This window comes from Folsomia candida, unplaced genomic scaffold, assembly GCF_002217175.1.
Source record: "Folsomia candida strain VU population unplaced genomic scaffold, ASM221717v1 Fcan01_Sc005, whole genome shotgun sequence".
NCBI classification, from domain to species: Eukaryota; Metazoa; Arthropoda; class Collembola; order Entomobryomorpha; family Isotomidae; genus Folsomia; species Folsomia candida.
Window position 1 is genome coordinate 2,583,265 of NW_019091197.1, and position 22,971 is coordinate 2,606,235.

General features: G+C 37.2%; 5 protein-coding genes and 1 long non-coding RNA gene across 8 annotated transcripts; 4 read left to right on the forward strand and 2 right to left on the reverse strand.

Annotated features, from left to right (window-relative positions):
* Nucleotides 1-209: 209 nt before the first annotated feature.
* Nucleotides 210-2,587, reverse strand: LOC110850302. Its single transcript, XM_035852289.1, has 5 exons — nucleotides 2,430-2,587; nucleotides 1,851-1,942; nucleotides 938-1,260; nucleotides 442-617; nucleotides 210-371 (listed from the first exon to the last, which is right to left on the reverse strand). The coding sequence occupies exons 2-5, from the start codon at nucleotides 1,881-1,883 to the stop codon at nucleotides 298-300; spliced, it is 606 nt and encodes a 201-aa protein (XP_035708182.1). The 5' UTR covers nucleotides 1,884-1,942; nucleotides 2,430-2,587; the 3' UTR covers nucleotides 210-297.
* Nucleotides 2,588-4,148: 1,561 nt separating this feature from the next.
* Nucleotides 4,149-6,914, reverse strand: LOC110850303 (botryococcene synthase). Of its 2 annotated transcripts, none has more exons than XM_022097739.2 (4): nucleotides 6,750-6,914; nucleotides 5,959-6,226; nucleotides 5,514-5,621; nucleotides 4,149-5,192 (listed from the first exon to the last, which is right to left on the reverse strand). In XM_022097739.2, exons 2-4 carry the CDS (start codon nucleotides 6,224-6,226, stop codon nucleotides 4,372-4,374), a joined length of 1,197 nt encoding a protein of 398 aa, XP_021953431.1. In that variant the 5' UTR covers nucleotides 6,750-6,914; the 3' UTR covers nucleotides 4,149-4,371. The 2 variants fall into 2 exon arrangements, with proteins under 2 accessions (XP_021953431.1, XP_035708376.1); XM_035852483.1 differs by having other exon boundaries at nucleotides 6,664-6,914.
* Nucleotides 6,915-7,993: 1,079 nt separating this feature from the next.
* LOC110850304 (botryococcus squalene synthase) lies at nucleotides 7,994-11,264 on the forward strand. Of its 2 annotated transcripts, none has more exons than XM_022097740.2 (4): nucleotides 7,994-8,233; nucleotides 8,872-9,126; nucleotides 9,197-9,292; nucleotides 9,869-11,264. In XM_022097740.2, the coding sequence occupies exons 2-4, from the start codon at nucleotides 8,883-8,885 to the stop codon at nucleotides 10,714-10,716; spliced, it is 1,188 nt and encodes a 395-aa protein (XP_021953432.1). In that variant the 5' UTR covers nucleotides 7,994-8,233; nucleotides 8,872-8,882; the 3' UTR covers nucleotides 10,717-11,264. The 2 variants fall into 2 exon arrangements, with proteins under 2 accessions (XP_021953432.1, XP_035708428.1); XM_035852535.1 differs by lacking the exon at nucleotides 7,994-8,233 and adding an exon at nucleotides 8,272-8,804.
* Nucleotides 11,265-13,767: 2,503 nt separating this feature from the next.
* Nucleotides 13,768-14,671, forward strand: LOC118435609 (ABC transporter G family member 20-like). Its single transcript, XM_035851906.1, has 5 exons — nucleotides 13,768-13,859; nucleotides 13,974-14,003; nucleotides 14,112-14,229; nucleotides 14,369-14,523; nucleotides 14,623-14,671. Exons 1-5 carry the CDS (start codon nucleotides 13,768-13,770, stop codon nucleotides 14,669-14,671), a joined length of 444 nt encoding a protein of 147 aa, XP_035707799.1.
* A 208-nt stretch (nucleotides 14,672-14,879) lies between these two features.
* Nucleotides 14,880-15,611, forward strand: LOC118435632. Its single transcript, XR_004834929.1, has 2 exons — nucleotides 14,880-15,244; nucleotides 15,331-15,611. It is a non-coding gene; the product is annotated as an uncharacterized LOC118435632 (long non-coding RNA).
* Nucleotides 15,612-16,449: 838 nt separating this feature from the next.
* On the forward strand, nucleotides 16,450-18,607 carry LOC110850306. Its single transcript, XM_035851907.1, has 6 exons — nucleotides 16,450-16,478; nucleotides 16,569-16,699; nucleotides 17,494-17,815; nucleotides 17,859-17,960; nucleotides 18,101-18,341; nucleotides 18,407-18,607. Exons 1-6 carry the CDS (start codon nucleotides 16,450-16,452, stop codon nucleotides 18,605-18,607), a joined length of 1,026 nt encoding a protein of 341 aa, XP_035707800.1.
* The last annotated feature ends 4,364 nt before the right edge of the window (nucleotides 18,608-22,971 follow it).

The window sequence follows — 22,971 nt, forward strand, 5'->3', positions numbered from 1 at the left end:
TTGTGAAATTATAGTCTTTTAAACTTCATCCACATCCCCCATAGTTTTTGCATCGTTAAAGAAATGAAAGTATTTTTATGTGCGAGATAAAAATAATATGCATGCAGCATTAAGAAAATGCAGTGGACCGAAAGTTACCTAGAATCAAAGACCTAGAATCAGGTCGTTAAAGTTTTTGAAATCATTTTTATATTCGGTGCAGTCATACTTAAAAACAAAATATTTAAATGACGAATACAGGCATATACATATATGTACATATTTAATTTTCAAATAAATAATTAAGCTACACATTTCTCAGTTAATCGTCCCCATTAGGATGCGCTCATACATCTTTTTCACCGCGAGGGGTTGTACACCGTACTTTGTGGCTGCAAGTGTAAAAGAATTTGAGGCCCTAAAATACACATATATATACGATGTCACATCTTATCGTCTTACCGTACGTTATCCGAAATGGGGACGTGTACCCGTACAGATCGAAACAACCAATTATGTTTAGCGTGGTTCCCGTCAAGTCAGGGAAAGCTTGGGGAAATATGATGACGATGTCATTCGCGTCCGCCGCCTCCAAATAACCCGTTTCCGCAATGTAGTTCGGAACGACTTTCAAAATTCTGATGAGGTAAATAAACAAAAATTAAAAATGATGGTATAATTTTTCTTAGTAAATAAATATTCATAAGTTCATTCATTACGAGTTAGCATCGCTAGCAAAAAAACGAAGTTCACAAGTTCGCAAAAAAATGGCTTAAAAATTCATTACTCGTAGGCAAGTATTGAGTTCGCATTTTTTAAAATTTAAATTATGTGTGTTCCAATGTGAACCCGCTAACTCTTTGTGATATTCCCCCATCAATGGTTAAGTAGTTTAGTCATTTTGCCAAGTTCATATTCATTAGCCATTTTTCTCAATTAGATTTTGCAAATTCCTTACATGTGAATAATGTTCTGTCCACAGCCATGAAACGCAAAGTGTAATTTGCACACAATTCCGCTCTCGGGTCTGCATCTGTACGGGATGTAGGCGTAGCCGAACTCTTTCCACCCGTGAAAAGTTGCATTTTTCGTGTCGAAGAATTCATTCTGGTCAAACTTGAATAAAGTTCCGCTCGTCTCTTGACCAATTTCGAGCCTTGGATTGACCCACGTTTCTGGATAGAGGGTAGAAAACATGTCCTCAACGCCGGAATAGCCACACCCACAAACAGCGACGACACTGATAGAGCAGATTCTGTGATCATTGACGGACGAGGTGGGCTAAGAAACAAGTGAACAAGTGTCAATTAGTAATTAGTGTGTAAAAGTTTAGTTGTATTTTTATGTAAAGTGCATATTTATGTATGTATGCGGAATAAACTACTTATGAATAAGTTTACGAGGTTACGGACTTGCGAAAGTTCACGTGAATTGCATCCATGAAACTTTGCAAAATTTGTATATTTATAGTACAAAAATATTAAATACTAAATATATATATATATATTTTTTAGAAATATCACAAGTATTTACATACAAGTACATATTTACCTATTACGTAGTAGTTTCTAAGATTATGAAGGAAAATGACTTATGTATGTATGCAAATAGCAAGTATGCACATACACACGCAGATCACAGATGAAGAGTACTTGTCTCTATAGTTTGCAAAATTTGTGAAAGAACGTTCGAGTGATTTCTTCCCTTGGGTTGATTTACAAGAGATATATTGGTTAGTCATAGTTTTTATAAACTTTGTAATCGATCTTAAGTCTCCGGATTTCAGGGAGATTTTTACTGGATTGCAATCATCCGAGTGAAATGTGCATATCTACATCCATAAATCGTCAAAATCGCATTAGCATACTTACGTAACAATGGGTCGACGGTATTTTTGCTACCATGTCCTTTAGGTGACGAACACCGTAATGTCGAAAAAGACCAACGTTGAATCTTGATAAGACTAGAATTTAGCAATAAACTGAACTTAATTTGTCTAACAAAAAAACATTAATATTTGAGGCCGTGAATATATAAAGCAAGAGGAGTATTTTTAGTCAGTCTCATCTTCTTAGATCAATTATGCCCTGACGGACTTGAGATGACCTAATGAACTCCTACCAGTGGCCGAGGAAGCGTGGGGACAGATGGACAGTGTTCCCACGGGTATTCGATGTCCCCATCATCTCCCCATGTTATTTATATGAACCCCTCCCTCCCCTCGCCTACAATGTTACTGTTCAGCTAAATAATATTAATAGTCTCAATTCCTTGGAAAATTTTTTGAGAGGTTATTTGGTTTTTTGGAAGATTATGAAATAATGTGCCAGGAAACCTTTTAGATTTTTTTAGACTGTTAATATTGGCAGAACAGTACTTTTCCCACAGATTCCGTGGCCACTTCCCAATATTTTGTTCACGACTCCATGTTTTATAATCTTGTTACTCACAAGCTGGAACGATATGGTCGATTGCTCCGTGATAGACGTAGGCTCTAAAATTTTTCAAATTTCGCGGGTCATCAATGAAACCGCGCGATGCTAAATAATTAATCCAGACCGTGTGGTGCGTAAAGTTAAAAAATTGAGCGGGACTTTCAACCAATATAATTCCCACAGGATAAGGACCTATATCGAAAATGATATAAAACTTGAATTTACAAATTTCCCTAATTTTAGCAACACAAAATTTATATGAATTCTCAACTCACCCCCTGCAAATACACCGGCGCCCTTTACGAACGATGAATAAATGAAGGACAGCATCATGGAGAATGAACCGCCGCCCGATAACCCGGAAACTGTGATGCCTGGTTCGATATTAAGCCGACCTGATGCAAAAAATTAAAAAAAAATTATTAGCACAAAAATAATTATGCAAATTTTATACTACAAATATAAATATATTTACGAAAATATTAATTACTCACTCAATTTTTTATAATTTTTACCCCTCCCCCTGTCGGAAAGGAAGAGGAGTAAAATTAAGACAAATAAGGAACGATAACTAAAGCTGGAATTAATTAAGGGTAACATTTTTGTAAAATTTTGAGCACTTGTTTTTTACAAAATTTTTACAAACATGGGAAAGTTTCCACACTGAATTTTAATTCTGACAAAAAAAAATAATTTTAGCAACACGACTCATTTTTTAACACTGAATGAAGAAATCTCATTACAATGTGCCAACATGTATTTTTTAAGTCGTCTGAAGAAAAGTGGAGCACTGCAAGCATAAAAAATTTAATTGATACTTATTACTAGGAAATTGCCGTAATTTAGGAAAAGAAGATTTGACCCATGTAAAAATTTTAGGATGGACTGAACACGCAGAGCGGAGCGGATGCAATGAAAGTGTGAGGTTTAAATAATTTCATAATGATTATTATCGTCAACTGGCAAGGTGGTAGGTAAAGGAAGTTCATTTCATACCCTGTCGCATAGAGATTTGCATATGTGATATGTACTTAGGTTCGACTCAGATTTTTAATTTTCTTGAAATGTCTCTAACGCATCTAACTTTTTTCTTAGGTGAGGCAAAAGTAACAATGGGTGCCCGTAAAAAAAGCGTCACCATGGTTACGGCGAAGCCTAAGTATGCTTTCGTATACACCCTTTGAAACTGTTGACAAGGCTAGAGCCTAAACGGTTAATCCTACGCAAATGGTGTAAAGAGCAATCGTGCAGAGGAGATTGAGGAGATGCGGTTTTACAGCTTTCCCGACGGAAAAGTTGCATTTTGAGCCCCCAAATTTCAATTTGAAACTTTACAATCAAAATTTGAGACACTTGTGTCAAAGGAATATATGCATAGAACCTGATTTTATTGTAAAAATCGGTTATGCATCATTTAAAACAAATCCGATTGAGATCGGTTCAAAACTGAAAGAGTTTTGATGGAGGCATCTGAAACCATTCATGTTGCTAAGCATTCTTCATCAAAATTGCAATGTAGCTGGTTGCTAGTAGAAGCCAATATCGCAATTTACTAAAATAATAGTAGTTGTCTTTAAGAAATTTCTGGTATAAAACATTTAGACACGCACTTGCGGGTCAGAGTTAGGAAATATGGGATTTTTGATTATTAATCTGGACTAGGGATAATTGTAAATTCTACTGAAAATTTTAAATTTAATAATTAGATTACTTTGTCAAATTTACGTTTTATTGCTATATACGCCACCAGGCGTATTTGCATTTTATATTTGAATGTCCTACACATACTTTGGTTTGATATTAGAAATTCAGATTGATTTGTAGTTTTTATTGCATGAATAACTAGTGAGCATCTTATGTCAATTGATAATCTAAAAAATGTTCTCCTGAGCAAAACATTGAAGTTACATACATACAAATATTTAAGAGCAAACTAAAAAATTTAATTCTAACATAATTAAACCTCACACAGATAAATAATGTGGTACAATTTCTTAATAAGCTCTTCCGCATTGGGATCGTCCTTCCCCACTTTTTGCAAAATGATATGAGCAAACTCCTTCGCCAAGATCGCAGTGTCCTTAAAATTCTCGTTGTGCTTGACAATATTTGCCATTTCGAGATAGCCTATCTTGATCTGGTACTTGAACGTGTCCGGATTATTATACTGGACCACGAGAGAGGCGAAATCCCGTAAAAAGTTGGTGGAACTTGCCCTGAAGGAGGCGGGAAGCGCTGTGCTGAGTACTTTCAGACATGTGATGGCTTTCTCGACATGGTTTAGCGTGTAGAAGATCATTTCGTTGAGACATTTCGTTGCCGCGGTGACATTTTGGGGATTCAAGAGGGCCGCGTGGCTCTCGCAGTATTTAGTCACGAGGTCCGTTGGCCAGTAAAGACGCGGAATGGGGAGCAAGACGTCCTCAGCGATGTCTCGGATAACCCGACAGAATTGGGTAAGTCGTGCCAAATCGTAGTCGTACCCGACAGCAGCAAGTCGTTCGAAGATTTCGTCCCGATCCATGGTTCCAGACTCGATGAGACATTCGATGTAAAGGTGTTCAAACAGGCCGGCTACGGCCCAGCTGTACGCTTCAAGGTCGGCGAAGGTCGCGACCTTTTCGGGTGTCGGGAGGGCCAGGAATCTCCCCGCTAAGGAGGCAAAGTTGGACATTGTGGTTCGAATGAGGGAACGATAAGCGGCGGAAAGCGTGCTAAAAGCCGCTTGTAACTTGGTGGTGTTTTTCATAAGATATTTTTCTGCGGGATTCATACCGTCTGAAAATTAATGATGGAAGTTAAAGTTTTCTTTGACTAATTTTTGCTATTTTTGTAGGTTATTAGTTTGGAAATATTATTAAATTGAATATTGGGGGTATTCATTACGAGTTCGTATCCCGACAAAAAATGCTGGCCTTGGATATGTGCAAGTTGCAAAAACCATAATTGTTTTGCTAACATTGCTAACGATGCGAACCGTTATGAATCCAGAATCAAGATATAACTGTGATGCGAACTCGCAATGAATACCCCTATTAATTGAATATGAATGATATTTTGCAGGATCTTCGATTTCGAAATACTTATCTACAAACTTACATTCCACATCGCTCGTGAAACCCCCCAGTTCGTTATCTCTCAATAGTAGGGGATATTTTTCTGTGAGATCTTCAAACCTTTTACTTTCCGGAATGTTGTAGTCATCCTCTAAAAATAGTATTTTAGGGATTAGTTCCTACAAAAATTTAACCACATGCCGAAAACCTGTTAAATACTTATGTACACGTGCTTACAAATAATCACATGTTTAGAAATCTAGTAGATATAATCGCGCAGGTCTTGATTTCTCGGTATTAAAGTTGCTCTTGGTATTAAGATTATACCGGTTCGTAAAAATTTTCTACCGATATGGTAAAACCTTAATACCGAGCAATTACTAAACAATATTACTTCAAAATACCACTTTGATTGAGTCAGACATAAATAAATACTGTTTGGTATATTAATTTAACGCTGGATTTCTAAGAGCGTATGTATTTGCTACCGATCGTGTCCGCCGTCCTCGCCCAGAGGTAGCACACAACAAAGACATCCTTCAGATTCTCGGGGAGTTGGGCGATAATGTAGGAATACGGTTTACTCTGCATGACGAGGGTTTCATAGCACCACTCCATGGCGGGATTTTGATCCAGCCCGGGCCTCTTGTACCTCTTGAAGAAGAATTTGACCAGGGTGACGAAGGAGAGGAGGCGGAATGGCATGAAGGCAAAGTTGTGAATTGACACCTCCTTCACCCCAACTTTTGGGGCCATCTGAAAGTTATTGGAAAATGTCAAGACATATTTTGCAAATGGGCGAAAATCCTCACTTTTGCAAGTGAAATAGCCGGCAATTTTTTTCAAAAATTCTACAAAATAAAAAAACTCTCTGTAGTACAGCTTCTCTTCCGTTGCGGTTTTCTTATGTAAATATTTCACACAAAATTCATGCACTAAAACGTCAACTTTTTTTATCAGAGAAACGATAATAAAGTATGAATAAATATTTACTTAGCATAGCTGAAACAGTGATGGGGTACTAAATCCTACTAAATACATATGTATGAAGATGTAGGTACATACGTACATAAATATGTATGTATATAATTAAGAAAAACCATCAATGTTTCTCTGCTGCGTAAATGAAAATTTCTTGAAAAAAATATTTTGGACTAATTACTGTTTTTAGCTTCTTAGGAAATCTTTCTTACTTTTCACTTCTTAGGAAATCTTCTTCAATGTGTACATAGAATCTATGAAAGATAGAACAGTCAAACAAAATTGGTAAATTTCTCACCTTCGCTCTTCCTTAGTAAAGATTTTAATAAAGAGCAACGCTTATTTCTTTAGTCAGGTAATTGAAAACGTCACGATCCCATTCTCACTAACTTTGAGTTATTACTAAACGGATTGTATGGTTTAGTAGTAAAAAGTAGAAATGGAACAATTCGTCTTATGGTTTAATTACAATGCAAGCACTGGATTGTTATTGAAGCTTTGTAATTAAGGTTAGTTTATTTTTCTGTTGTCATGGCAACGAGCCGGTTTTGTATACAATCCAGCTTTACGTAGGTATGTATGTATGTACCTATGTACATTATACGTAAATAAATTGAGATACAGCTTACAGTGATACATACATATCTGAGATGCATGAGAAAATCTCTTCATGACATCCTGTCCCTCTTGGTTGTTTTGACAAAGCTGTGGATATTGCAGAATTTGTTTAGTATCCCTTTAAAAAATTTCAATGTCGGAAGAGTTTTTTTTACATTTTTGATAATTCGGTTTATGGCTCTGCTTGGGCAATTAGTAAATACGTTGGCACAAAAATGTTAGCCAACTGTGCAATAAATTATGAAAGAAACTAGGCAGTCCACGTGTATAATGGAAATCCCTTATTTGAATTTATGTATATATTTATTTATCTAACAATGGAGGTCTCCCAACGTGTGCTCACAGATTTGGAAGAAATTAGTATCAATCGATCACAAATATAATTAGTATGAAATTTTCAAATAGAACTATCTGGCAATGCGCAGGTTTGGCGGAGATATTTGCATAAAAAGCGGAGAAAACGCACCAAAAGGCAGGCATATTTTTCATTATCCAAATTTCCTGCGCATTTTTCCCGCTTTGGATGGAAATATCTCCGCCAAACCTGCGTATTGGCAGATAGTTCCATTTGCAAATTTCATACTAATTATATTCGTGATCGATTGACACCAGTTTGGTCCAAATCTGTGAGCATACGTTGGGAGACCTCCATTGTAAGATAGAAATAGATATGAATCCTATACATATGTAGGACTTTATTCTCAAGGCGCTGTTAATTCCTTTAGTTGATAACCTCAAACTTGTTTACCAAGAACTAATTATGCACGTGTCGTTCTGCTCGTTCTCATGATATTTAGAAATCATATTTATACTTTGTGTTTAGCTACATACGTTGTGTCAACTTTCAAGAATTCTAGTTGAATAGACACGACCACGACGGTTATATAAGCCCTCAATCACTCGGGATAAAACAGTATCGCTGTCTAGGCATATCCATCCAATTAAGTTTGATGGGAATTTTGTCGAGGTGAAGTAAAAAAAAGGTAAATAGACATCCTTTACAGTTGAAAATCAAGTGTGGCAGTGCAAAAACAAACCGGTCGTGATGAAGAACTAATATTTTGCAGGAGACGCAACCACAGTTTTTAGGATAAGTGTACATATGTGCATATGTACATTGTAAGGTTTACCAGAAAAAGAGACAGTTTCGACTTGCCCTTTCAAGTAATTCCAGTCGCAGTTAGATTTTCTGATAATTTCTGATTACGCATATGTGTAGGTATATTACGTTATTTGTTTCAAACGGGTGTACGTGAATATATGTATGTACATATTTATATATGACGATTTCACAATTCGGCTGTGCACCCGCTTAAAATCACACGTAATACACTCTGTCATCTCTAGTATACACATCCGTATGCTCAAAAATTCCTGTATAATTTGATAACAATTAATCTCAGAGGTTCCAATGCGTGACGAGAGACAGCCAGGGTTTTCACGCAAGCTTTCCTAGGGAAGCGCATACAAATTTTGAAATTATATTTTTACCTCCAAAATTATCACAACAAAGTTTCCAATTGAAGCTTTCCATTGCTTTGTATGTGAATACATAGAAAAAATAGTATTCCAATTTTACACACAAGACATTCCAGCTCCAAATATGGTTCTTTCTATCTAATCTGTATGAGCATGCAGTTCTCAAAATTTTGAAATGGTATTATCGCTCGCAGTCATGCTTCTGAAATCTGCAGGATGCTGTAAATAGGCGAAACCGTTTGACTATAATCCTCCTGTAAATTGGTTTGTCAGTCTAATTATTCACAAAACTTAATTTAAATTGTGCACATTTTTTTGCATAGGTTCGTAAACAATGGAGACAGTCAAGCAAAAAAGTTGCAAATCTTGGATCACAAAACCTCGCGAGATACTCGCTCTCCGGACACTGATTAAGCTGAAATATGCTCGAGATCCTGGGCAGGAGAAGGATCAGTGGTGTTACGACATGTTGCTCAATTTTGGCGAGGCGTTCGGCATGATGTGCAAGTTACTTCCGAGTGAGATGCAACATTTCCTAGCTGCTCTATACCTCGCCTTACGTGTCATTGATACGATTGGTTTGTGACTACAATTTTGATCAAAATTGTGGACTTATCTATTGTTAATTTTTCTTGAAATAATTTGTAGAGGACGATGTGGGAAAGAGTTGTGAGTGCAGGATTAAAGATCTCGAAGGGGTACATAACTTCTTAAAGGACGCCAACTACCAGACGTCCTGCCAATGTAAGAACTTTTTAGTGCACCACTAACTAAGTATACTATCTAGTACACACTCTAAGAAACCCGGTAACTAAATAAGTTATTACCAGGCGGAGTATCTATGTAACTCTTCCGCATGGTAATTAATTTATTATTGAGTGGTAGACATTTTGTTACCAAACCGGTAATAACTTCGGTCGCGAGATTTGAAAATATGGTAACTAATTTTCTACCACTCAATAATTAGATGCGGTAGAGTCACATACATACTCTGCCTGGTAATAACTTAGTTCCCGTTTTTCTTAGAGTGCACATGTATCAATGTATGTATGCAAGAAATTATTAAATCAACACTCTTGAAAATCCAGCATTAAAATTATTCCAAGTGGTATGTATGTATATACCAGCTTTACATGAGAAATCAATACCTGCGTGACTATTTCAGATTTCTAATATTGAAGGATTTAGTTATTACTTAAATAGATATTAATTTTCAAGGTTTTTTTTGTATTATTGAGCATTTATTTGTGTTTATTTGAACGTGGGACTAGTGGCCTGTCCAGGTTGTAATTGACAAATTTTACATACTTATTTTTCCAGATGGGCTCAACCCCAAGGAAATTACCCTGATGCAAAACCTTCCAAAAGTTCGCACCTTTTACCTCCAGCTCTCCCCCGTCCTTCAAACCCTTGTCGACTCCGCGGTGCAGGAAATGGCACGAGGGATGATAAAGTTCCTCGCAAAACCGCAAGATCAACCGCTTTGCGATACCTTTGTCGACCTGGAAGAATACTGCTACATCGTGGCGGGGATTGCTCAAAAAGCGATATTTTCATTCCTGACAGAGGAAGGGTTTGAACTTGAAGAAAACGTGTCACGCCTAATTCCAGGAGAACCGGGTTGGCTGACGGGGTCAATTTCGTACTCAATTTTCAACCAGGAAGCCAACATTATTCGCGACATTGCTGACGACACGATGGCGGCGAAAAGTTCGAGACTTTACTGGCCAAAGGAGCTTGTCGAAAAATACGTCGCCCAGCAGAGTGACCTCGTCATCCCGGCGAATCGAAAAGTTGCGATTTCCTGTTTAAACGAGCTCATAGCGCACACGCTGACCCACGTGGTCCCGATGTTGGAGTGGCTGGATAATCTAAAATGCAAGAAAGCCAAGGAAACCATGTGCGTCTTCTTTTTAAAGAATTTGGCCACGCTGGCGATTCTTTACGGGAATGGGAAAACTTTTAAGTACGTGTTGAAACCGAGCGTACCTACGTTGGCGTATCTGCTCGAAATTAGTACCGATTTTGGGAAGATTTTACAGGCTACGAAGAAATATTGTGGTGTGATTTGTAGGAAGGTGGGGCCACGAGATGTGCATAAGGGTCTCGTGCTGAGGGAGGTTTATGCAATAATGGCCAAGTGTGATTATCTTTTGTTAAAGTGTTAGAAACTTCAAGAATCATGGTAAATCGTGTTCAGTTTGTTAAATTGTTAGAAAATTAAGGAATTGTGGTAAATCGTGTTCAGTTTATTAAATCACATAAGTTATGTATGTACTAATTATGTAATACATACATGTTTGGAGTCAAAATGTAACAAAACAATATGTACATATTTATAATACGTTAATCAGCACATTAATTATGACAATCGCCACATATTTATTTGTGAATTATTCAGGGGACATGGTGTTTAGGTATACAGAAATGATTTACAATATGGGAACTTTTATTAAGGATGCATTCACAATGACTACAATTAATGATTCCAAAGTGCAAATGTTGCGTAAATGGTGCATAAATATATATAAACTGCATGGATTATACAGTGATGTTCCACATCGAATTTGTACCATGTTTTGAGTACATGTCCATTTTTGCAATTTTGGTGAATTATTTTTCTTGAAATGTGATCCTCCCTGAGCCTGTAAGTATGTCAACGGGTTCCGACACCCTACTGGTGTCAAATGCGTATGAAATAAATGAAAACGTTTTCAAAAAACCTTAAATTATTTGCTTAAATTCTTTAAATGGTTTTCAGGGAAAAGATGCGAAGTGCAGATTAATATTAGGAAGGAAAGCCAAATCATAATTGAAATTAAATATCCCACGGCGATATCTTCTTGAGAGGAAGGCTTTCCTGTTGTGTCATAACTTATGACTCATAAGACAGAAATTAAGCACCCTTTAAGACGACTCACTCTATATATTCCATGACCCAACATTATGCATTTTGTACATCAATAATAATTTTAGATAGTTTGGAGGAAGAGGTTTATAGAATCATTGCTTGTAAAACAGTATTTGAACAACTTAACAGTGAAAAATTCTCTCATTGGATAAATTTTATCCAATTGTTGGACCCTTGGAAGAAGATACTATATAAACTGGAAGGTGGAGTTTACGTGAGAGACTGGGTATCATTACGTTACTCACGTGACGTGAACAACAGCGCCCAAATCGTCGAAATCTTTTTTTCTCAACCACAGGCCGCTGGGCTCGCTCACCAGGCAGCAGCTCCAGCAAAGTTCAGTTTTCCGCGATTACATTAGCCGAATGAGCCGAATTATCCTATTATTTAACATTGGTTTCTTTTATTTTGGCGTTCAAGTTATTCAATTTGTGTCAGAATTTGAGTAATTTTATTTTGGCGTTCAAATTATTCAATTACTCAAATTCTGACACAAATTAAATAACTTGAACGCCAAAATAAAAGAAACTACTTTGAAGTAATAGGATAATTCGACTCATTCGGCTAATGTAATCACGGAAAACTGAACTTTGCTGGAGCTGCTGCCTGGTGAGCGAGCCCAGTGGCCGGTGGTTGAGAAAAAAAGATTTCGACGATTTGGGCGCTGTGGCTGATTCACATGCGATTTATTTTGTTTTACATTTGAGCAAGGAGCCACTACGGTTGGTTGGACCATTCTCTGTTTTACTCAACCAAAGCTCACGCAAATCTTACACAACTTTATTTATGTAGAATGTGTTAAAACCTTGCAGGTTATAGGTTGATTTGCATAAAGTTATTTTGTATAAGGGTCATATTGTCTAATCTTTATTGAATAAACACTTTTTCACATAACAGTACTTTTTACATAATTGGATATCGCATAATTTTAGGATTGAGTATACTCGTGCAGGCAATAGCCAATTAATTGGTAAGTCTAGGATTTCAAGTGTATTTTTGGGTTATTAATACATAAAAATGTGACTTCATAAGTTTACATATACCCTTATACCCTTATATGTAGAAACTTATGAAGTGAACTTGTACCATCTGACCATTTCAGGGCCAGGCATTCATCAATCCTAACATTTTGCTCATTTCAGTGGTTATTATTTTTCCGGTTATAATTTTTCTTCAGCTTCTAATACAGATTTTGTGGAATACTTAGCTTGGTTCCCCTTACGAACTATTTTTGGTGAAGAAGATCATTCAATTTCTTAGAAGCCAGTTCCTTATTTGAAATTTAGTTTGTTTATTGGAACACTGCGTGTGGAGCGAGAGAACTAAGGCACCAAAAATGCTGGACAGAACCAAAGTTTGTACAAATCGAACGAAAATTAAGATTATGCAAATTCTAGTTATGCGAAATTGTTATTTTGCATAATTTGAAATTAGGCAAATTCCCATTATGGGATATGGGTATTATGCAAAATAAATTATGCAAATCAACCGGAGGCCAACCTTGCATTTGCAAATTTTGAAGTAAATGTGTGATCGTTCGACACTAATTTGATCAAAATCGGAGGGTAAATAAGTAGGTTGAGAAACCTCCATTGCCCGTTTAATTTGCATGTTCCAATGATTTTCTCATTTTTTGCAGCAAAATTAAATTGAGCGGAATAAATGAGGAATTAATTAGTATAATTGCTGAACCATGTACATATGTACCTACACATCCTACATACATAAGTACATATGTACATATGTATGTATGCACATTTTTGGGAAGAGAATAACTTGGTAGCCACGTCCAAGTTTAATAATTTAGGTAGTTAGGGGTATACCTAAATCCAATTAAGGGATTGCATTAATTACAAATTTTCAGTGTTTGATGTGTTTGATTGAACAGTGGTAGAAATCTGGTAAGTCACACAGGTATTTACACTCGGTATTAAAGCTGCTCCCTGGTATGTAAAAGTTTGGTCCTGAAATGGTGAAACTTTAATACCGAGCTATTACTGCACGGTATTACTTCTAAACACCACTTTGGTAGAGTCATAATATGATTGTCATATATGAATACCGCTTAGTACTGGATTTCTAAAAGTGTATGTGTGCCAAACCAGGGGGTACTACGTATATTTCGACGCTAAATACTACCTTTTATCGGGCAGTGTTGATTGACACGTCGAATCGATTACAAATAGTATGCAGTCTTACTAAGGAATTAAATCTGTCGATATGTCCTATTTCATGTGCCAATTCATGGTTTAATTGGTTAATAATTACCTACATTATTATAATTAATTAAGCGTTAAATAATATAAAAATGGCCCTAGCCATACGAAACGGAACGAAAGGATATACAGAAGGGAAATTTGTGCTTAATAATCTCAACATGAGTGTTGCTCGGGGAGAGATGTAAGTTTTGCGAAGACTTAAGTAATTCTAGTTTGCATGGAATTTCAAAATACGTCATATTTTTTTAAAATCATAATTTTATTTTAATTGTGGATGTCTTCTTTATTTTTTCAGTTATGGTCTCCTTGGAGCAAGTGGTTGCGGGTGAGAGGAAATTTTGTGCTTAAAAAACTACCTACCTTATAAACACAAACAATTTGCAAAAAAAAAATTAGCCAAGATTGAACGTTTCAATCTCATTTAAAATTTCAGGAAGACGACCCTGCTGTCCTGTGTCGTCGGCCTGCGTAGGCTCGATAGTGGTGGCATCTTCGTGTTTGGTCACCAAAGGAAAGGTCACCTGGGTCACTTGTGTGGCTACATGCCTCAGGTAATTCATAAAACAACCTTACTTTTAAGAATGTCATCAACTTTTGTAAATATGTATGTATGTAAATACATACGTACGTGATCAACTTCATAATTAATTACCGAATATATTCAAATTTGTGTGACATTTTACCCCTCAGGAAATTTCCCTCTTACGTATTTATACCATTCACGAGGTACTCCACCATTTCGGGATGATTTACGGCATGTCGCACGAAGCTATTGAAACGGAGATCAAATTTCTCGCCACATTTCTCGACCTACCCCCCACCACGAGGCGCATTGAACACTTAAGGTGAGTACTTAATTAGCTAAATAGCCGTGCATGACGCATGCACTCTTAGAAATCCATACTTTATATGACGTAAAATATAACTCGATATAACTTCCAAAGTGCCACTACCCCACTTATGGCGAATCGCTCTCTCTCGGCCACAAAGTAAGCCATTTTACCCTGTAACAATATTCACAGGGTAACTAAGCGCAACGACCGTAACCCTAAATCACGTTGATTATGACTTTACTTTCTTGCTTTGATGACCCCAGGAAAAGTTACTTAAGCGTAGTCGCAGTATTTAGTACTTTAATAATATATTTTATTTCACATTCAATATTGCATTACAAATTACCCTTATTATGAACCACTACACTCTTAGAAAATTCAATATCTTTTCATGAAGTAAAATGGAACGTTATGCGGTTTAAAGTAAACCTCACTTGATTCGAAGTAAAATGGTCAACTTCATTCAAAGTAATGACAAAACTCACCAAATGTGAAGTAAAACCACTATTTTCTAAACCATAAAGTAAGCTATTATACCATTTAGAGTAAGCAAACCCCATTTAGGATATTCTTCAGACGCTGACTTTTCCCTCGCTCTCATTACAACTCGCAGCTCAGCCAGTCAGTGCTGGTTAGTTAAATTGATAGTTAATTAATTAGTTAGTTAACTCATAAGCAAATAATGGAGGAAACGAGGAGGTTATTGCAACAATTTGGACGGGGACGCTGAAGGGTAAGAAATTCGCACAATTTGCATAATTTATACACAAATTTAATTTACATTGCGTTTAATTTTTTATTTTAATTGTCTTTAAACAGATGACGATATTACGGACGAGACTCTGTTAATAATTTCAGGAGCAAATTGTCAGGTTTTCTAGGTCATTTTAGGTCGGCTTTGGAATGCATTGTACAATTTGTGAGAACTTGGTATATCTTTGTTTTAAGTGCAAAACTAATTTTAAACCTTTAGTATAACATTAAAAAAATTATCTTAAGTTAATAGGGTCCAGCGTTTACAAATATCCTCACTAGTGGTTCATAATAAGGGTAATTTGTAATGCAATGTTGAATGTGAAATAAAATATATTATTAAAGTACTAATACTGCGACTACGCTTAAGTAACTTTTCCTGGGTCATCAAAGCAAGAAAGTAAAGTCATAATCAACGCGATTTAGGGTTACGGTCGTTACCCTATTGGGCGCTCAGTTACCCTGTGAATATTGTTACAGGGTAAAATGGCTTACTTTGTGGCCGAGAGAGAGCGATTCGCTATAAGTGGGGTAGTGGTACTTTGGAAGTTATATCGAGTTATATTTTACGTCATATAAAGTATGGATTTCTAAGAGTGTAGTGAGGATATTTGTAAACGCTGGACCCTGTTAACTTAAGATATTTTTTTAATGATATACTAAAGTTTTAAAATTAGTTTTAGTACTTGAAACAAAGATATACCAGCTAAGTTCTCACAAATTGTACAATGCATTCCAAAGGCGACCTAAAATGACCTAGAAAACCTGACAATTTTCTCCTGAAATTATGAACAGAGTCTCGTCCGTAATATCATCATCTGTTTAAAGACAATTAAAATAAAAATTAAACGCAATGTAAATTAAATTTGTGTATAAATTATGCAAATTGTGCGAATTTCTTACCCTTCAGCGTCCCCGTCCAAATTGTTGCAATAACCTCCTCGTTTCCTCCATTATTTGCTTATGAGTTAACTATGTAACTAATTAAGTAATTATCAATTTGACTAACCAGCACTGACTGGCTGAGCTGCGAGTTGTAATGAGAGCGAGGGAAAAGTCAGCGCCTTGTTTGACTAAGAATATGCTAAATGGGGTTTGCTTACTCTAAATGGTATAATAGCTTACTTTGTGGTTTAGAAAATAGTGGTTTTACTTCACATTTGGTGACTTTTGTCATTACTCTAAATGAAGTTGACCATTTTACTTCGAATCAAGTGAGGTTTACTTTAAAGCGCATAACGTTCCATTTTACTTCATGAAAAGATATTGCATTTTCTAAGAGTGTGTGATAAATTTTCCTCCAGTTTTGCCGTATTTTTAAAAATCTATACGAGTTTATCTTTGTTTCTTGCAAATATTTCTAGTGGGGGTCAAAAGCGGAGGGTGTCCTTGGCCGTGGTCATGATCCACAATCCTGCCCTGCTCATACTTGACGGTATAATTTGAGCCAACTTAAATATGTATAATTATTATAATTATTTATGTATAATTGACATTAAGATGTAACTTACTGATGACCCCCTGTAGAACCTACGGTAGGCCTGGACCCCTTATTACGACAAAGGCAAATATTTTAGATAAACCTTTTATTAACTTACGATTATCATGCTTGCAAAAAATCATTTGGCGTTCTCGATATAACGGCTTATACATATATTTAAAATCGCTACTCATTTAGAAACTATGATTCATTTGGTAAGTTTGATAAAAATTGGCAAAATACTTGGCAAATTACGTTCCAAGCTAAATTTGCGAGATTTCCGAAGTTTGACGTAAGTATGCCCATTGGACTGTTGCACTATTATTTATCTTTGATAGGATTTGGGAGCATTTAGTAGAAATTTCGAGGACGCGTGGGACCACGATTGTCATATCAACCCATTATATCGAAGAATGTAATCGATGTGATAAGGTGAACACTTAAATCAAACCATCTATGAATTATGTTTCTTAATTTGTGGAATAACTTGGATAAACGTGCTTCGGATTATTCATGGATTTAAACGATTTAAGAGGACACAAACATTTTACAAACACACGCATTTCGATTTATCAAGTACATCCAGGCGGATTTTTGTAGTTTAAGATAATTTGTGCATTTTTATTACTCCAAAATAAATCAGGGCGACATATTTTGAAAAATTTGGATTTCAAAACATTGAATTTGAAGGATTTATCTAGGATTTTACGAGTTCTTGCAATTTTATAAAATTAAAAATGCTCCTCCAGGTCGGTTTCTCGGCGAGGACGCACCGTCCGCCTTCCTCACCCTCTACAACTGCCCTTCTCTCGAGGAGGTCGCCCTCCAGCTGTGTCGACTGGACGAGAACCACGCCCCAATTTCGACCACACTACAACCCGATATTACCGGAAGTTCTAGCAGCCCGATATTTCAGGATGGGTGTGTCGTCAAGGCCAAGTTTTTTAGCAGATTGTCAACCACCTTACAAGATAACGTAGCCCTGTCGCCCATGAATGTCGATACGAACCACATCTCCATCATTCACACCCTCGTCGTCAAAGCTTGGCGGAGGCGGAAACGAGATTGGGTGTAAGGGCAACATATTTATATGAAGTTTAGTTCATATTTGTAGTCCAGATGTCAACGCAGCCGGTAGCATTTTATGCGCCGACGCTGCCGAAAAATCATCCACAATTGGCGACAAATTGGTCAACCATGTGGTCAGTACCACGTGGTATTTATATACCAGTCTACCAAGGTGGTTGTGATAAGTATCAGTAGTACCGATTGTAAAGTTTTACTACTTCTATATAAAAGTATTCTTACAGACCAGTATTTATAATTTTAATACCAAGTACTTAATTTTCATACTAGGCTCATTTTTGGCGAATTTTGTGTGCCAGTCTGTGTCTTCCTCATATTTCAAAACGTTGCTGGTCGCGAACCTCGAACCCTGCCGGTCTCCTTAGTCACGAACGATGTCAATTTATCCAATAATTCACACCTCTTTAAACACTGCTCACAAAACGTAACGAACCAAACTTCTTCCAAATGTTTGGAAAATTCAGGGATTTGTAATTTTTTGGAAAACTTTGAAAACAATGAATTCGATTGGGTAAGAATTTTTAAGAATTTTGGACGTTGGCATGTTATAAACACTTTGTAATTTTACATACTCAGATCACTACGTCGACGTATCAGGAAGGGTATGAGAGCATCCAGAATGGAAAAACCATCGCCCTCCTCGCCTTCCCAGGAAACTTTGGGCATCATATGAAGGACAGAATCGTCCAAAGAAATTTTGCAGACAGCGGGACCATCGACGGCTCCACGATAACGATCGCTCTGGACGAATCAAGTATGATTGAATTATCTATGTAAATACACTGTAAGAAATCAGTTATTGATTTCTCGGTATCAAAGTTGCTACGGCTTAGTCTTAACATTATACCGGCCATAAAAATTTACTACTGGTATGATAAAACTTTAATATCGAGCTACTACTACATACATACACTGTAGTACTGACCAATACCACTTTTGTAGAGTCATATGCATATATATATGAATTATATATTCTCACAATATCTTGGTATTATTTTAATACCGGATTTATAAGAGTATATGCATTTATGTAAAACGAGATAAACTTGAGCTGGTCGCTCTACTTTGTATGTACATATCTATAAATAAGCTTAAATTAAAAACTTCACGCTCACGCTAAAATTTAATCTTTTTCACACATGATTTCCGAGTTTTAAACTTGGAAATTACATACATATATATCTATGACTCACAAGGGACACTCACGACCTGTCGTTTGAGTCCAGAGTACCCACCATGTTTTTTAGAATCTACTAGGACCCCTGATGAAGGATTCATTCATATTTCCGTGTAAAACTCATATTTGGCCCAATGGCGTGGCGCCAAACTTAAAAATTTGCATTTTCGACCAATTTCAAACCCCCATAACTTTTGCAGTTTATGTCGGATTTTTAAAATTGTATGCTTAAAATGATCAGAAAAGTCGAAATTTTAGAGAAAAAAATAAAAATACAAAAATTTTAATTTTTGAGATATTTTTAGCATTTTTTCGACGAACCCGAAATTTCGAAATTTTGCGAAAAGTTAAAAGCGATAATTTAGGAAAAAATTTCATAGAATACGAAAGTTGAACTCCTTGTCATGATTTTTGCCAAAAATTTTGAAAATCCGTCCAGGATTTCAAAAGTTATGGCGGTTTTAAAATGAAAAACCATCAAATTTGGCGAATTTGGCGCCACGCCATGGCGCCAAATATGAGTTTTACACGGAAATATGAATGAATCCTTCATCTGGGGTCCTAGTAGATTCTAAAAAACATGGTGGGTACCCTGGACTCAAACGACAGGTCGTGAATGTCCCTTGTCAGTTTTGAAACTTATTGTCATAAAATATTTCTAGATTTAATAACATCGTCTTGGGCAAAGCAGACCATTGTAGCAAAATATATCGATTTTGTCACGGCCATAGCGAAGGCTTGCTCTTCAAGTCCTCCCGCAGCTCAGCAGGGTATTCCGACCCCGGGTTTTACTGGGTTGGGGTTTTGGGGTTTTACTGAGTGGTAAATTAATAAAACCCAGCGGGTTTTACTATGTTAAAGGGGTTTTACTGGGGTTTTACTGGGTTTTACTCGGGTTTTACTAAGTTTTATCTAAATTAAAATAGATAAATCAATAGAATCAGTTTGCAGGTGAATATCTAACTCGAATTAAGTACTCTGATTAATATTCCGTAAATTTCTCTATTTATTTCGAATTTTTGTTTGTGATCTAAAAATCATAATTTAAAGCTTGACTTGGAGTTTTATCAAATTTGTATTTTTCTTGTGTTTCTGGCATTTTGAATTGAAGTTTTTTGATAACTCTTGATAAAATTCATTAATTTAACAAATTGATATAATATTGTAAGTTTTATTACTTCGCCCCAAACATTGAGTAAAACCCAGTAAAACCCCAAAACCCAGTAAAACCCAGTAAAACCCCGAGGTAGTTGTTTTCAGAGTAAAACCCCGGGTTTTTCCGAACCCTGCAGCTCAGCCTCCTCTTCAAGTAAGGGATAAAACTACTGAACTGATTATGGGCAATTACTGACATTTTTCGAATGGTGAAATTAATTACAAAATTCAATTTCCCAGTACAACGCCATCTATGGAGGCATTGGGATTCACAGTTTCCTGGCATTTACACAACCCGGGATTTTAATTCTGTAAATTTATGTATTACATATCTGAAATTAAGAGTGATAAAATTTTGAAGCTGATTTACATATTTCATCCAGCACGATGTTCATGGTGTCCTTGTCGACCGGCGTGTTTTGGAGTATCGACAGAGCGGCGGGCCTGGAGGATCGCGACTACGCGGCCGGTGTGTCGCTTCGACATCTCATTGCAGCCAGCATGATTTCCGATTCGGTGAAAACAGTGGTCCAGATGGCGCTCTTTGTCACAATTTTATTCAGTCTTTATGACGTTGAGGTTAAAGGGTCACGGATAGTGGCGCTCAGCCTGATATTCGTGACCACCATGGCAGGAGTTGCGATAGGTTAGGTGGTTGGAGGAAGTTTAAATTTGGCGCGTTCTCATAAATTATTTTTCGATGCAGGGTGCATGATTTCTTCGCTGCGGGGCAAGGACATTGAAGTCATTATAATGGTGGTGTTAATCAACATGGTGCAAGGGTATTCGTCAGGTTAGAGTTTTTATTTATACAGGAATTTTTTGATCTCCAATTGGTAACGTGCGTTTAGTATGGCCCAACCATCTATATTATAAGCTGGAAATGCCTTTTGGCAACGGAAGTGAAAGTTATTTTGAGTGACGAAAGTGAAAGTGGAGAAAGTTAAGTTTCGAATGGGGCGAAAATTCAAAATAAGTTAAAAATTCAAAAATTTCAAGTCAGATGGTGGTTATCTTGGAGTTTTTGTTTAATGGTGCTTATCTGAAATTGGTTGTGTGATGGTGCTTATCTGGGAGTGGTTGTCTGGAAGTTGCGGTCTGTTTAGGGTTATGTAGGAGTGGTTGTCTTATGATGGTTATCCCGGGGTGATTATCTGGGGTGGTTGTCTAATTGTGGTTATCCTGGGGGAGGGTTATCTGGCAGGGGTTGTCTTATGATGTTATCTCGGGGCATACCTGTGCAGCTTCACTCAATTTCCGCAAATTGAAGCTTCATTCACGATGAAGGAGTGAAGGAGAGTGAAGCTGAGTGAGGGAGTTGAAAAGTTTGATCGAGTGAGTGAAGGTGAGTGAGGGAGGCCCAAATGAGAAATGAGTGGAATGAAGGGTGAAGGAGATAAGGCTTCATCTCCTTCATCTCTCTCACTCCTTCTCCTCCGGGTGAAGGAATACAGGGTAGATAATTAGTTTACATACTCAAATAAGCGTCGCAATATTAACATAGTACGGTCTCATATTACCCCATGCAATTTTCACCGTGCCCCAACCCAGTCTCACATTACCCCAGCCCAGTCTCAGATTGCCCCAGTCGAATCTCACATTGCCCCAGTCCAGTCTCACGTTACCCCACTAGATGGCGCCAAAAATACTTTATGATGACTCGAGGGACTGAATTGACTGAAACAAAGAGTGAGGAAAATAGCTGAGTGAGGGGAATGAGTGAAATATAAGGAGTGAGGGAGTGAAGAGAACTAGATTTATCAGTGAGTGAAGCCTCACTCAGGAGGGGAGCTTGCGAGGTTGATAATAACAGATCCTGATGCCCTTTGGATATGTGGTAGGGTCCTATGAGTGTACTAAAACCCTGAAGTGGTTTGACTCCATAGCCACGTTTGCGCCCGCCACACCCACTCAAAAATGCCCAAAAACCGCTTTCACTCCAGTTTTCACTCACTCAAATCCACGCCAAAAATCCAATTTTGCTCGGATTTTGAAATTTCTTTCACCATTACACTCCCAGATAGTTGCTTTCTTCAATCCAATGTCAATCTCAATTTTGATGATGATTATTTCGCAGGCATAATTTGCGTTGTTGATTACTACAACATTGCTCATTCAGAATTTTAAATTTTAAAAATACTAATAATTTCGAAAATATTGAGTTTGATATCGAATTGAAGAAAGCAACTATCTGGGAGTGTAATGGTGAAAGAAATTTCAAAATCCGAGCAAAATTGGATTTTTGGCGTGGATTTGAGTGAGTGAAAACTGGAGTGAAAGCGGTTTTTGGGCATTTTTGAGTGGGTGTGGCGGGCGCAAACGTGGCTATGGAGTCAAACCACTTCAGGGTTTTAGTACACTCATGGGACCCTACCACATATCCAAAGGGCATCAGGATCTGTTATTATCAACCTCGCAAGCTCCCCTCCTCAGCCTTCCTTCACGCGAGTGAGGGGAGTGAAGGGCAATTTGGCTCGAGGTGGGAATGAGTGAAGTTGAGTGAGGTGAGATTCACTTGCTCAGGTATGTCTCGGGGTGATTATCTGGGAATGGTTGTCTGATGATGCTTATCTGGGGTGGTTGTCTGATTGTGGTTATCTTGGGCGAGGGTTATCTGGCAAGGGTTGTCTTATGATGGTTATCTCGGGGTGATTATCTGAGAGTGTTGTCTGATGGTGCTTATCTTGGAGTGGTTGGCTGATTGTGGTTATCCTGGGGGGTGGGTTATCCGGGGTCGTTGTCTAATTGTGGTTATCTTGGGCGAGGGTTATCTGGCAAGGGTTGTCTTATGATGGTTATCTCGGGGTGA

Excerpts from the sequence above, each read along its gene's own strand:
- LOC110850306 (XM_035851907.1), top strand. The coding sequence starts at position 16,450 with ATGAAGTTGACCATTTTACTTCGAATCAA. Across the intron at positions 16,479-16,568 it reads ACCATTTTACTTCGAATCAA|TTTTGCCGTATTTTTAAAAA; the intron begins GTGAGGTTTACT and ends ATTTTCCTCCAG. Across the intron at positions 17,961-18,100 it reads CATGTGGTCAGTACCACGTG|GCTCATTTTTGGCGAATTTT; the intron begins GTATTTATATAC and ends TTTTCATACTAG.
- LOC118435609 (XM_035851906.1), top strand. The coding sequence starts at position 13,768 with ATGGCCCTAGCCATACGAAACGGAACGAAAGGATATACAGAAGGGAAA. Across the intron at positions 14,004-14,111 it reads CTTGGAGCAAGTGGTTGCGG|GAAGACGACCCTGCTGTCCT; the intron begins GTGAGAGGAAAT and ends TTAAAATTTCAG. Across the intron at positions 14,230-14,368 it reads TGTGTGGCTACATGCCTCAG|GAAATTTCCCTCTTACGTAT; the intron begins GTAATTCATAAA and ends TTTACCCCTCAG.
- LOC110850304 (XM_022097740.2), top strand. The coding sequence starts at position 8,883 with ATGGAGACAGTCAAGCAAAAAAGTTGCAAATCTTGGATCACAAAACCT. Across the intron at positions 9,127-9,196 it reads ACGTGTCATTGATACGATTG|AGGACGATGTGGGAAAGAGT; the intron begins GTTTGTGACTAC and ends AATAATTTGTAG. Across the intron at positions 9,293-9,868 it reads CTACCAGACGTCCTGCCAAT|ATGGGCTCAACCCCAAGGAA; the intron begins GTAAGAACTTTT and ends TTATTTTTCCAG.
- LOC110850303 (XM_022097739.2), bottom strand. The coding sequence starts at position 6,226 with ATGGCCCCAAAAGTTGGGGTGAAGGAGGTGTCAATTCACAACTTTGCC. Across the intron at positions 5,622-5,958 it reads GAGGACGGCGGACACGATCG|AGGATGACTACAACATTCCG; the intron begins GTAGCAAATACA and ends TACTATTTTTAG. Across the intron at positions 5,193-5,513 it reads TTTCACGAGCGATGTGGAAT|ACGGTATGAATCCCGCAGAA; the intron begins GTAAGTTTGTAG and ends ATTAATTTTCAG.
- LOC110850302 (XM_035852289.1), bottom strand. The coding sequence starts at position 1,883 with ATGGTAGCAAAAATACCGTCGACCCATTGTTAC. Across the intron at positions 1,261-1,850 it reads TACCGTCGACCCATTGTTAC|CCCACCTCGTCCGTCAATGA; the intron begins GTAAGTATGCTA and ends CTTGTTTCTTAG. Across the intron at positions 372-441 it reads CCCATTTCGGATAACGTACG|CCACAAAGTACGGTGTACAA; the intron begins GTAAGACGATAA and ends TTACACTTGCAG.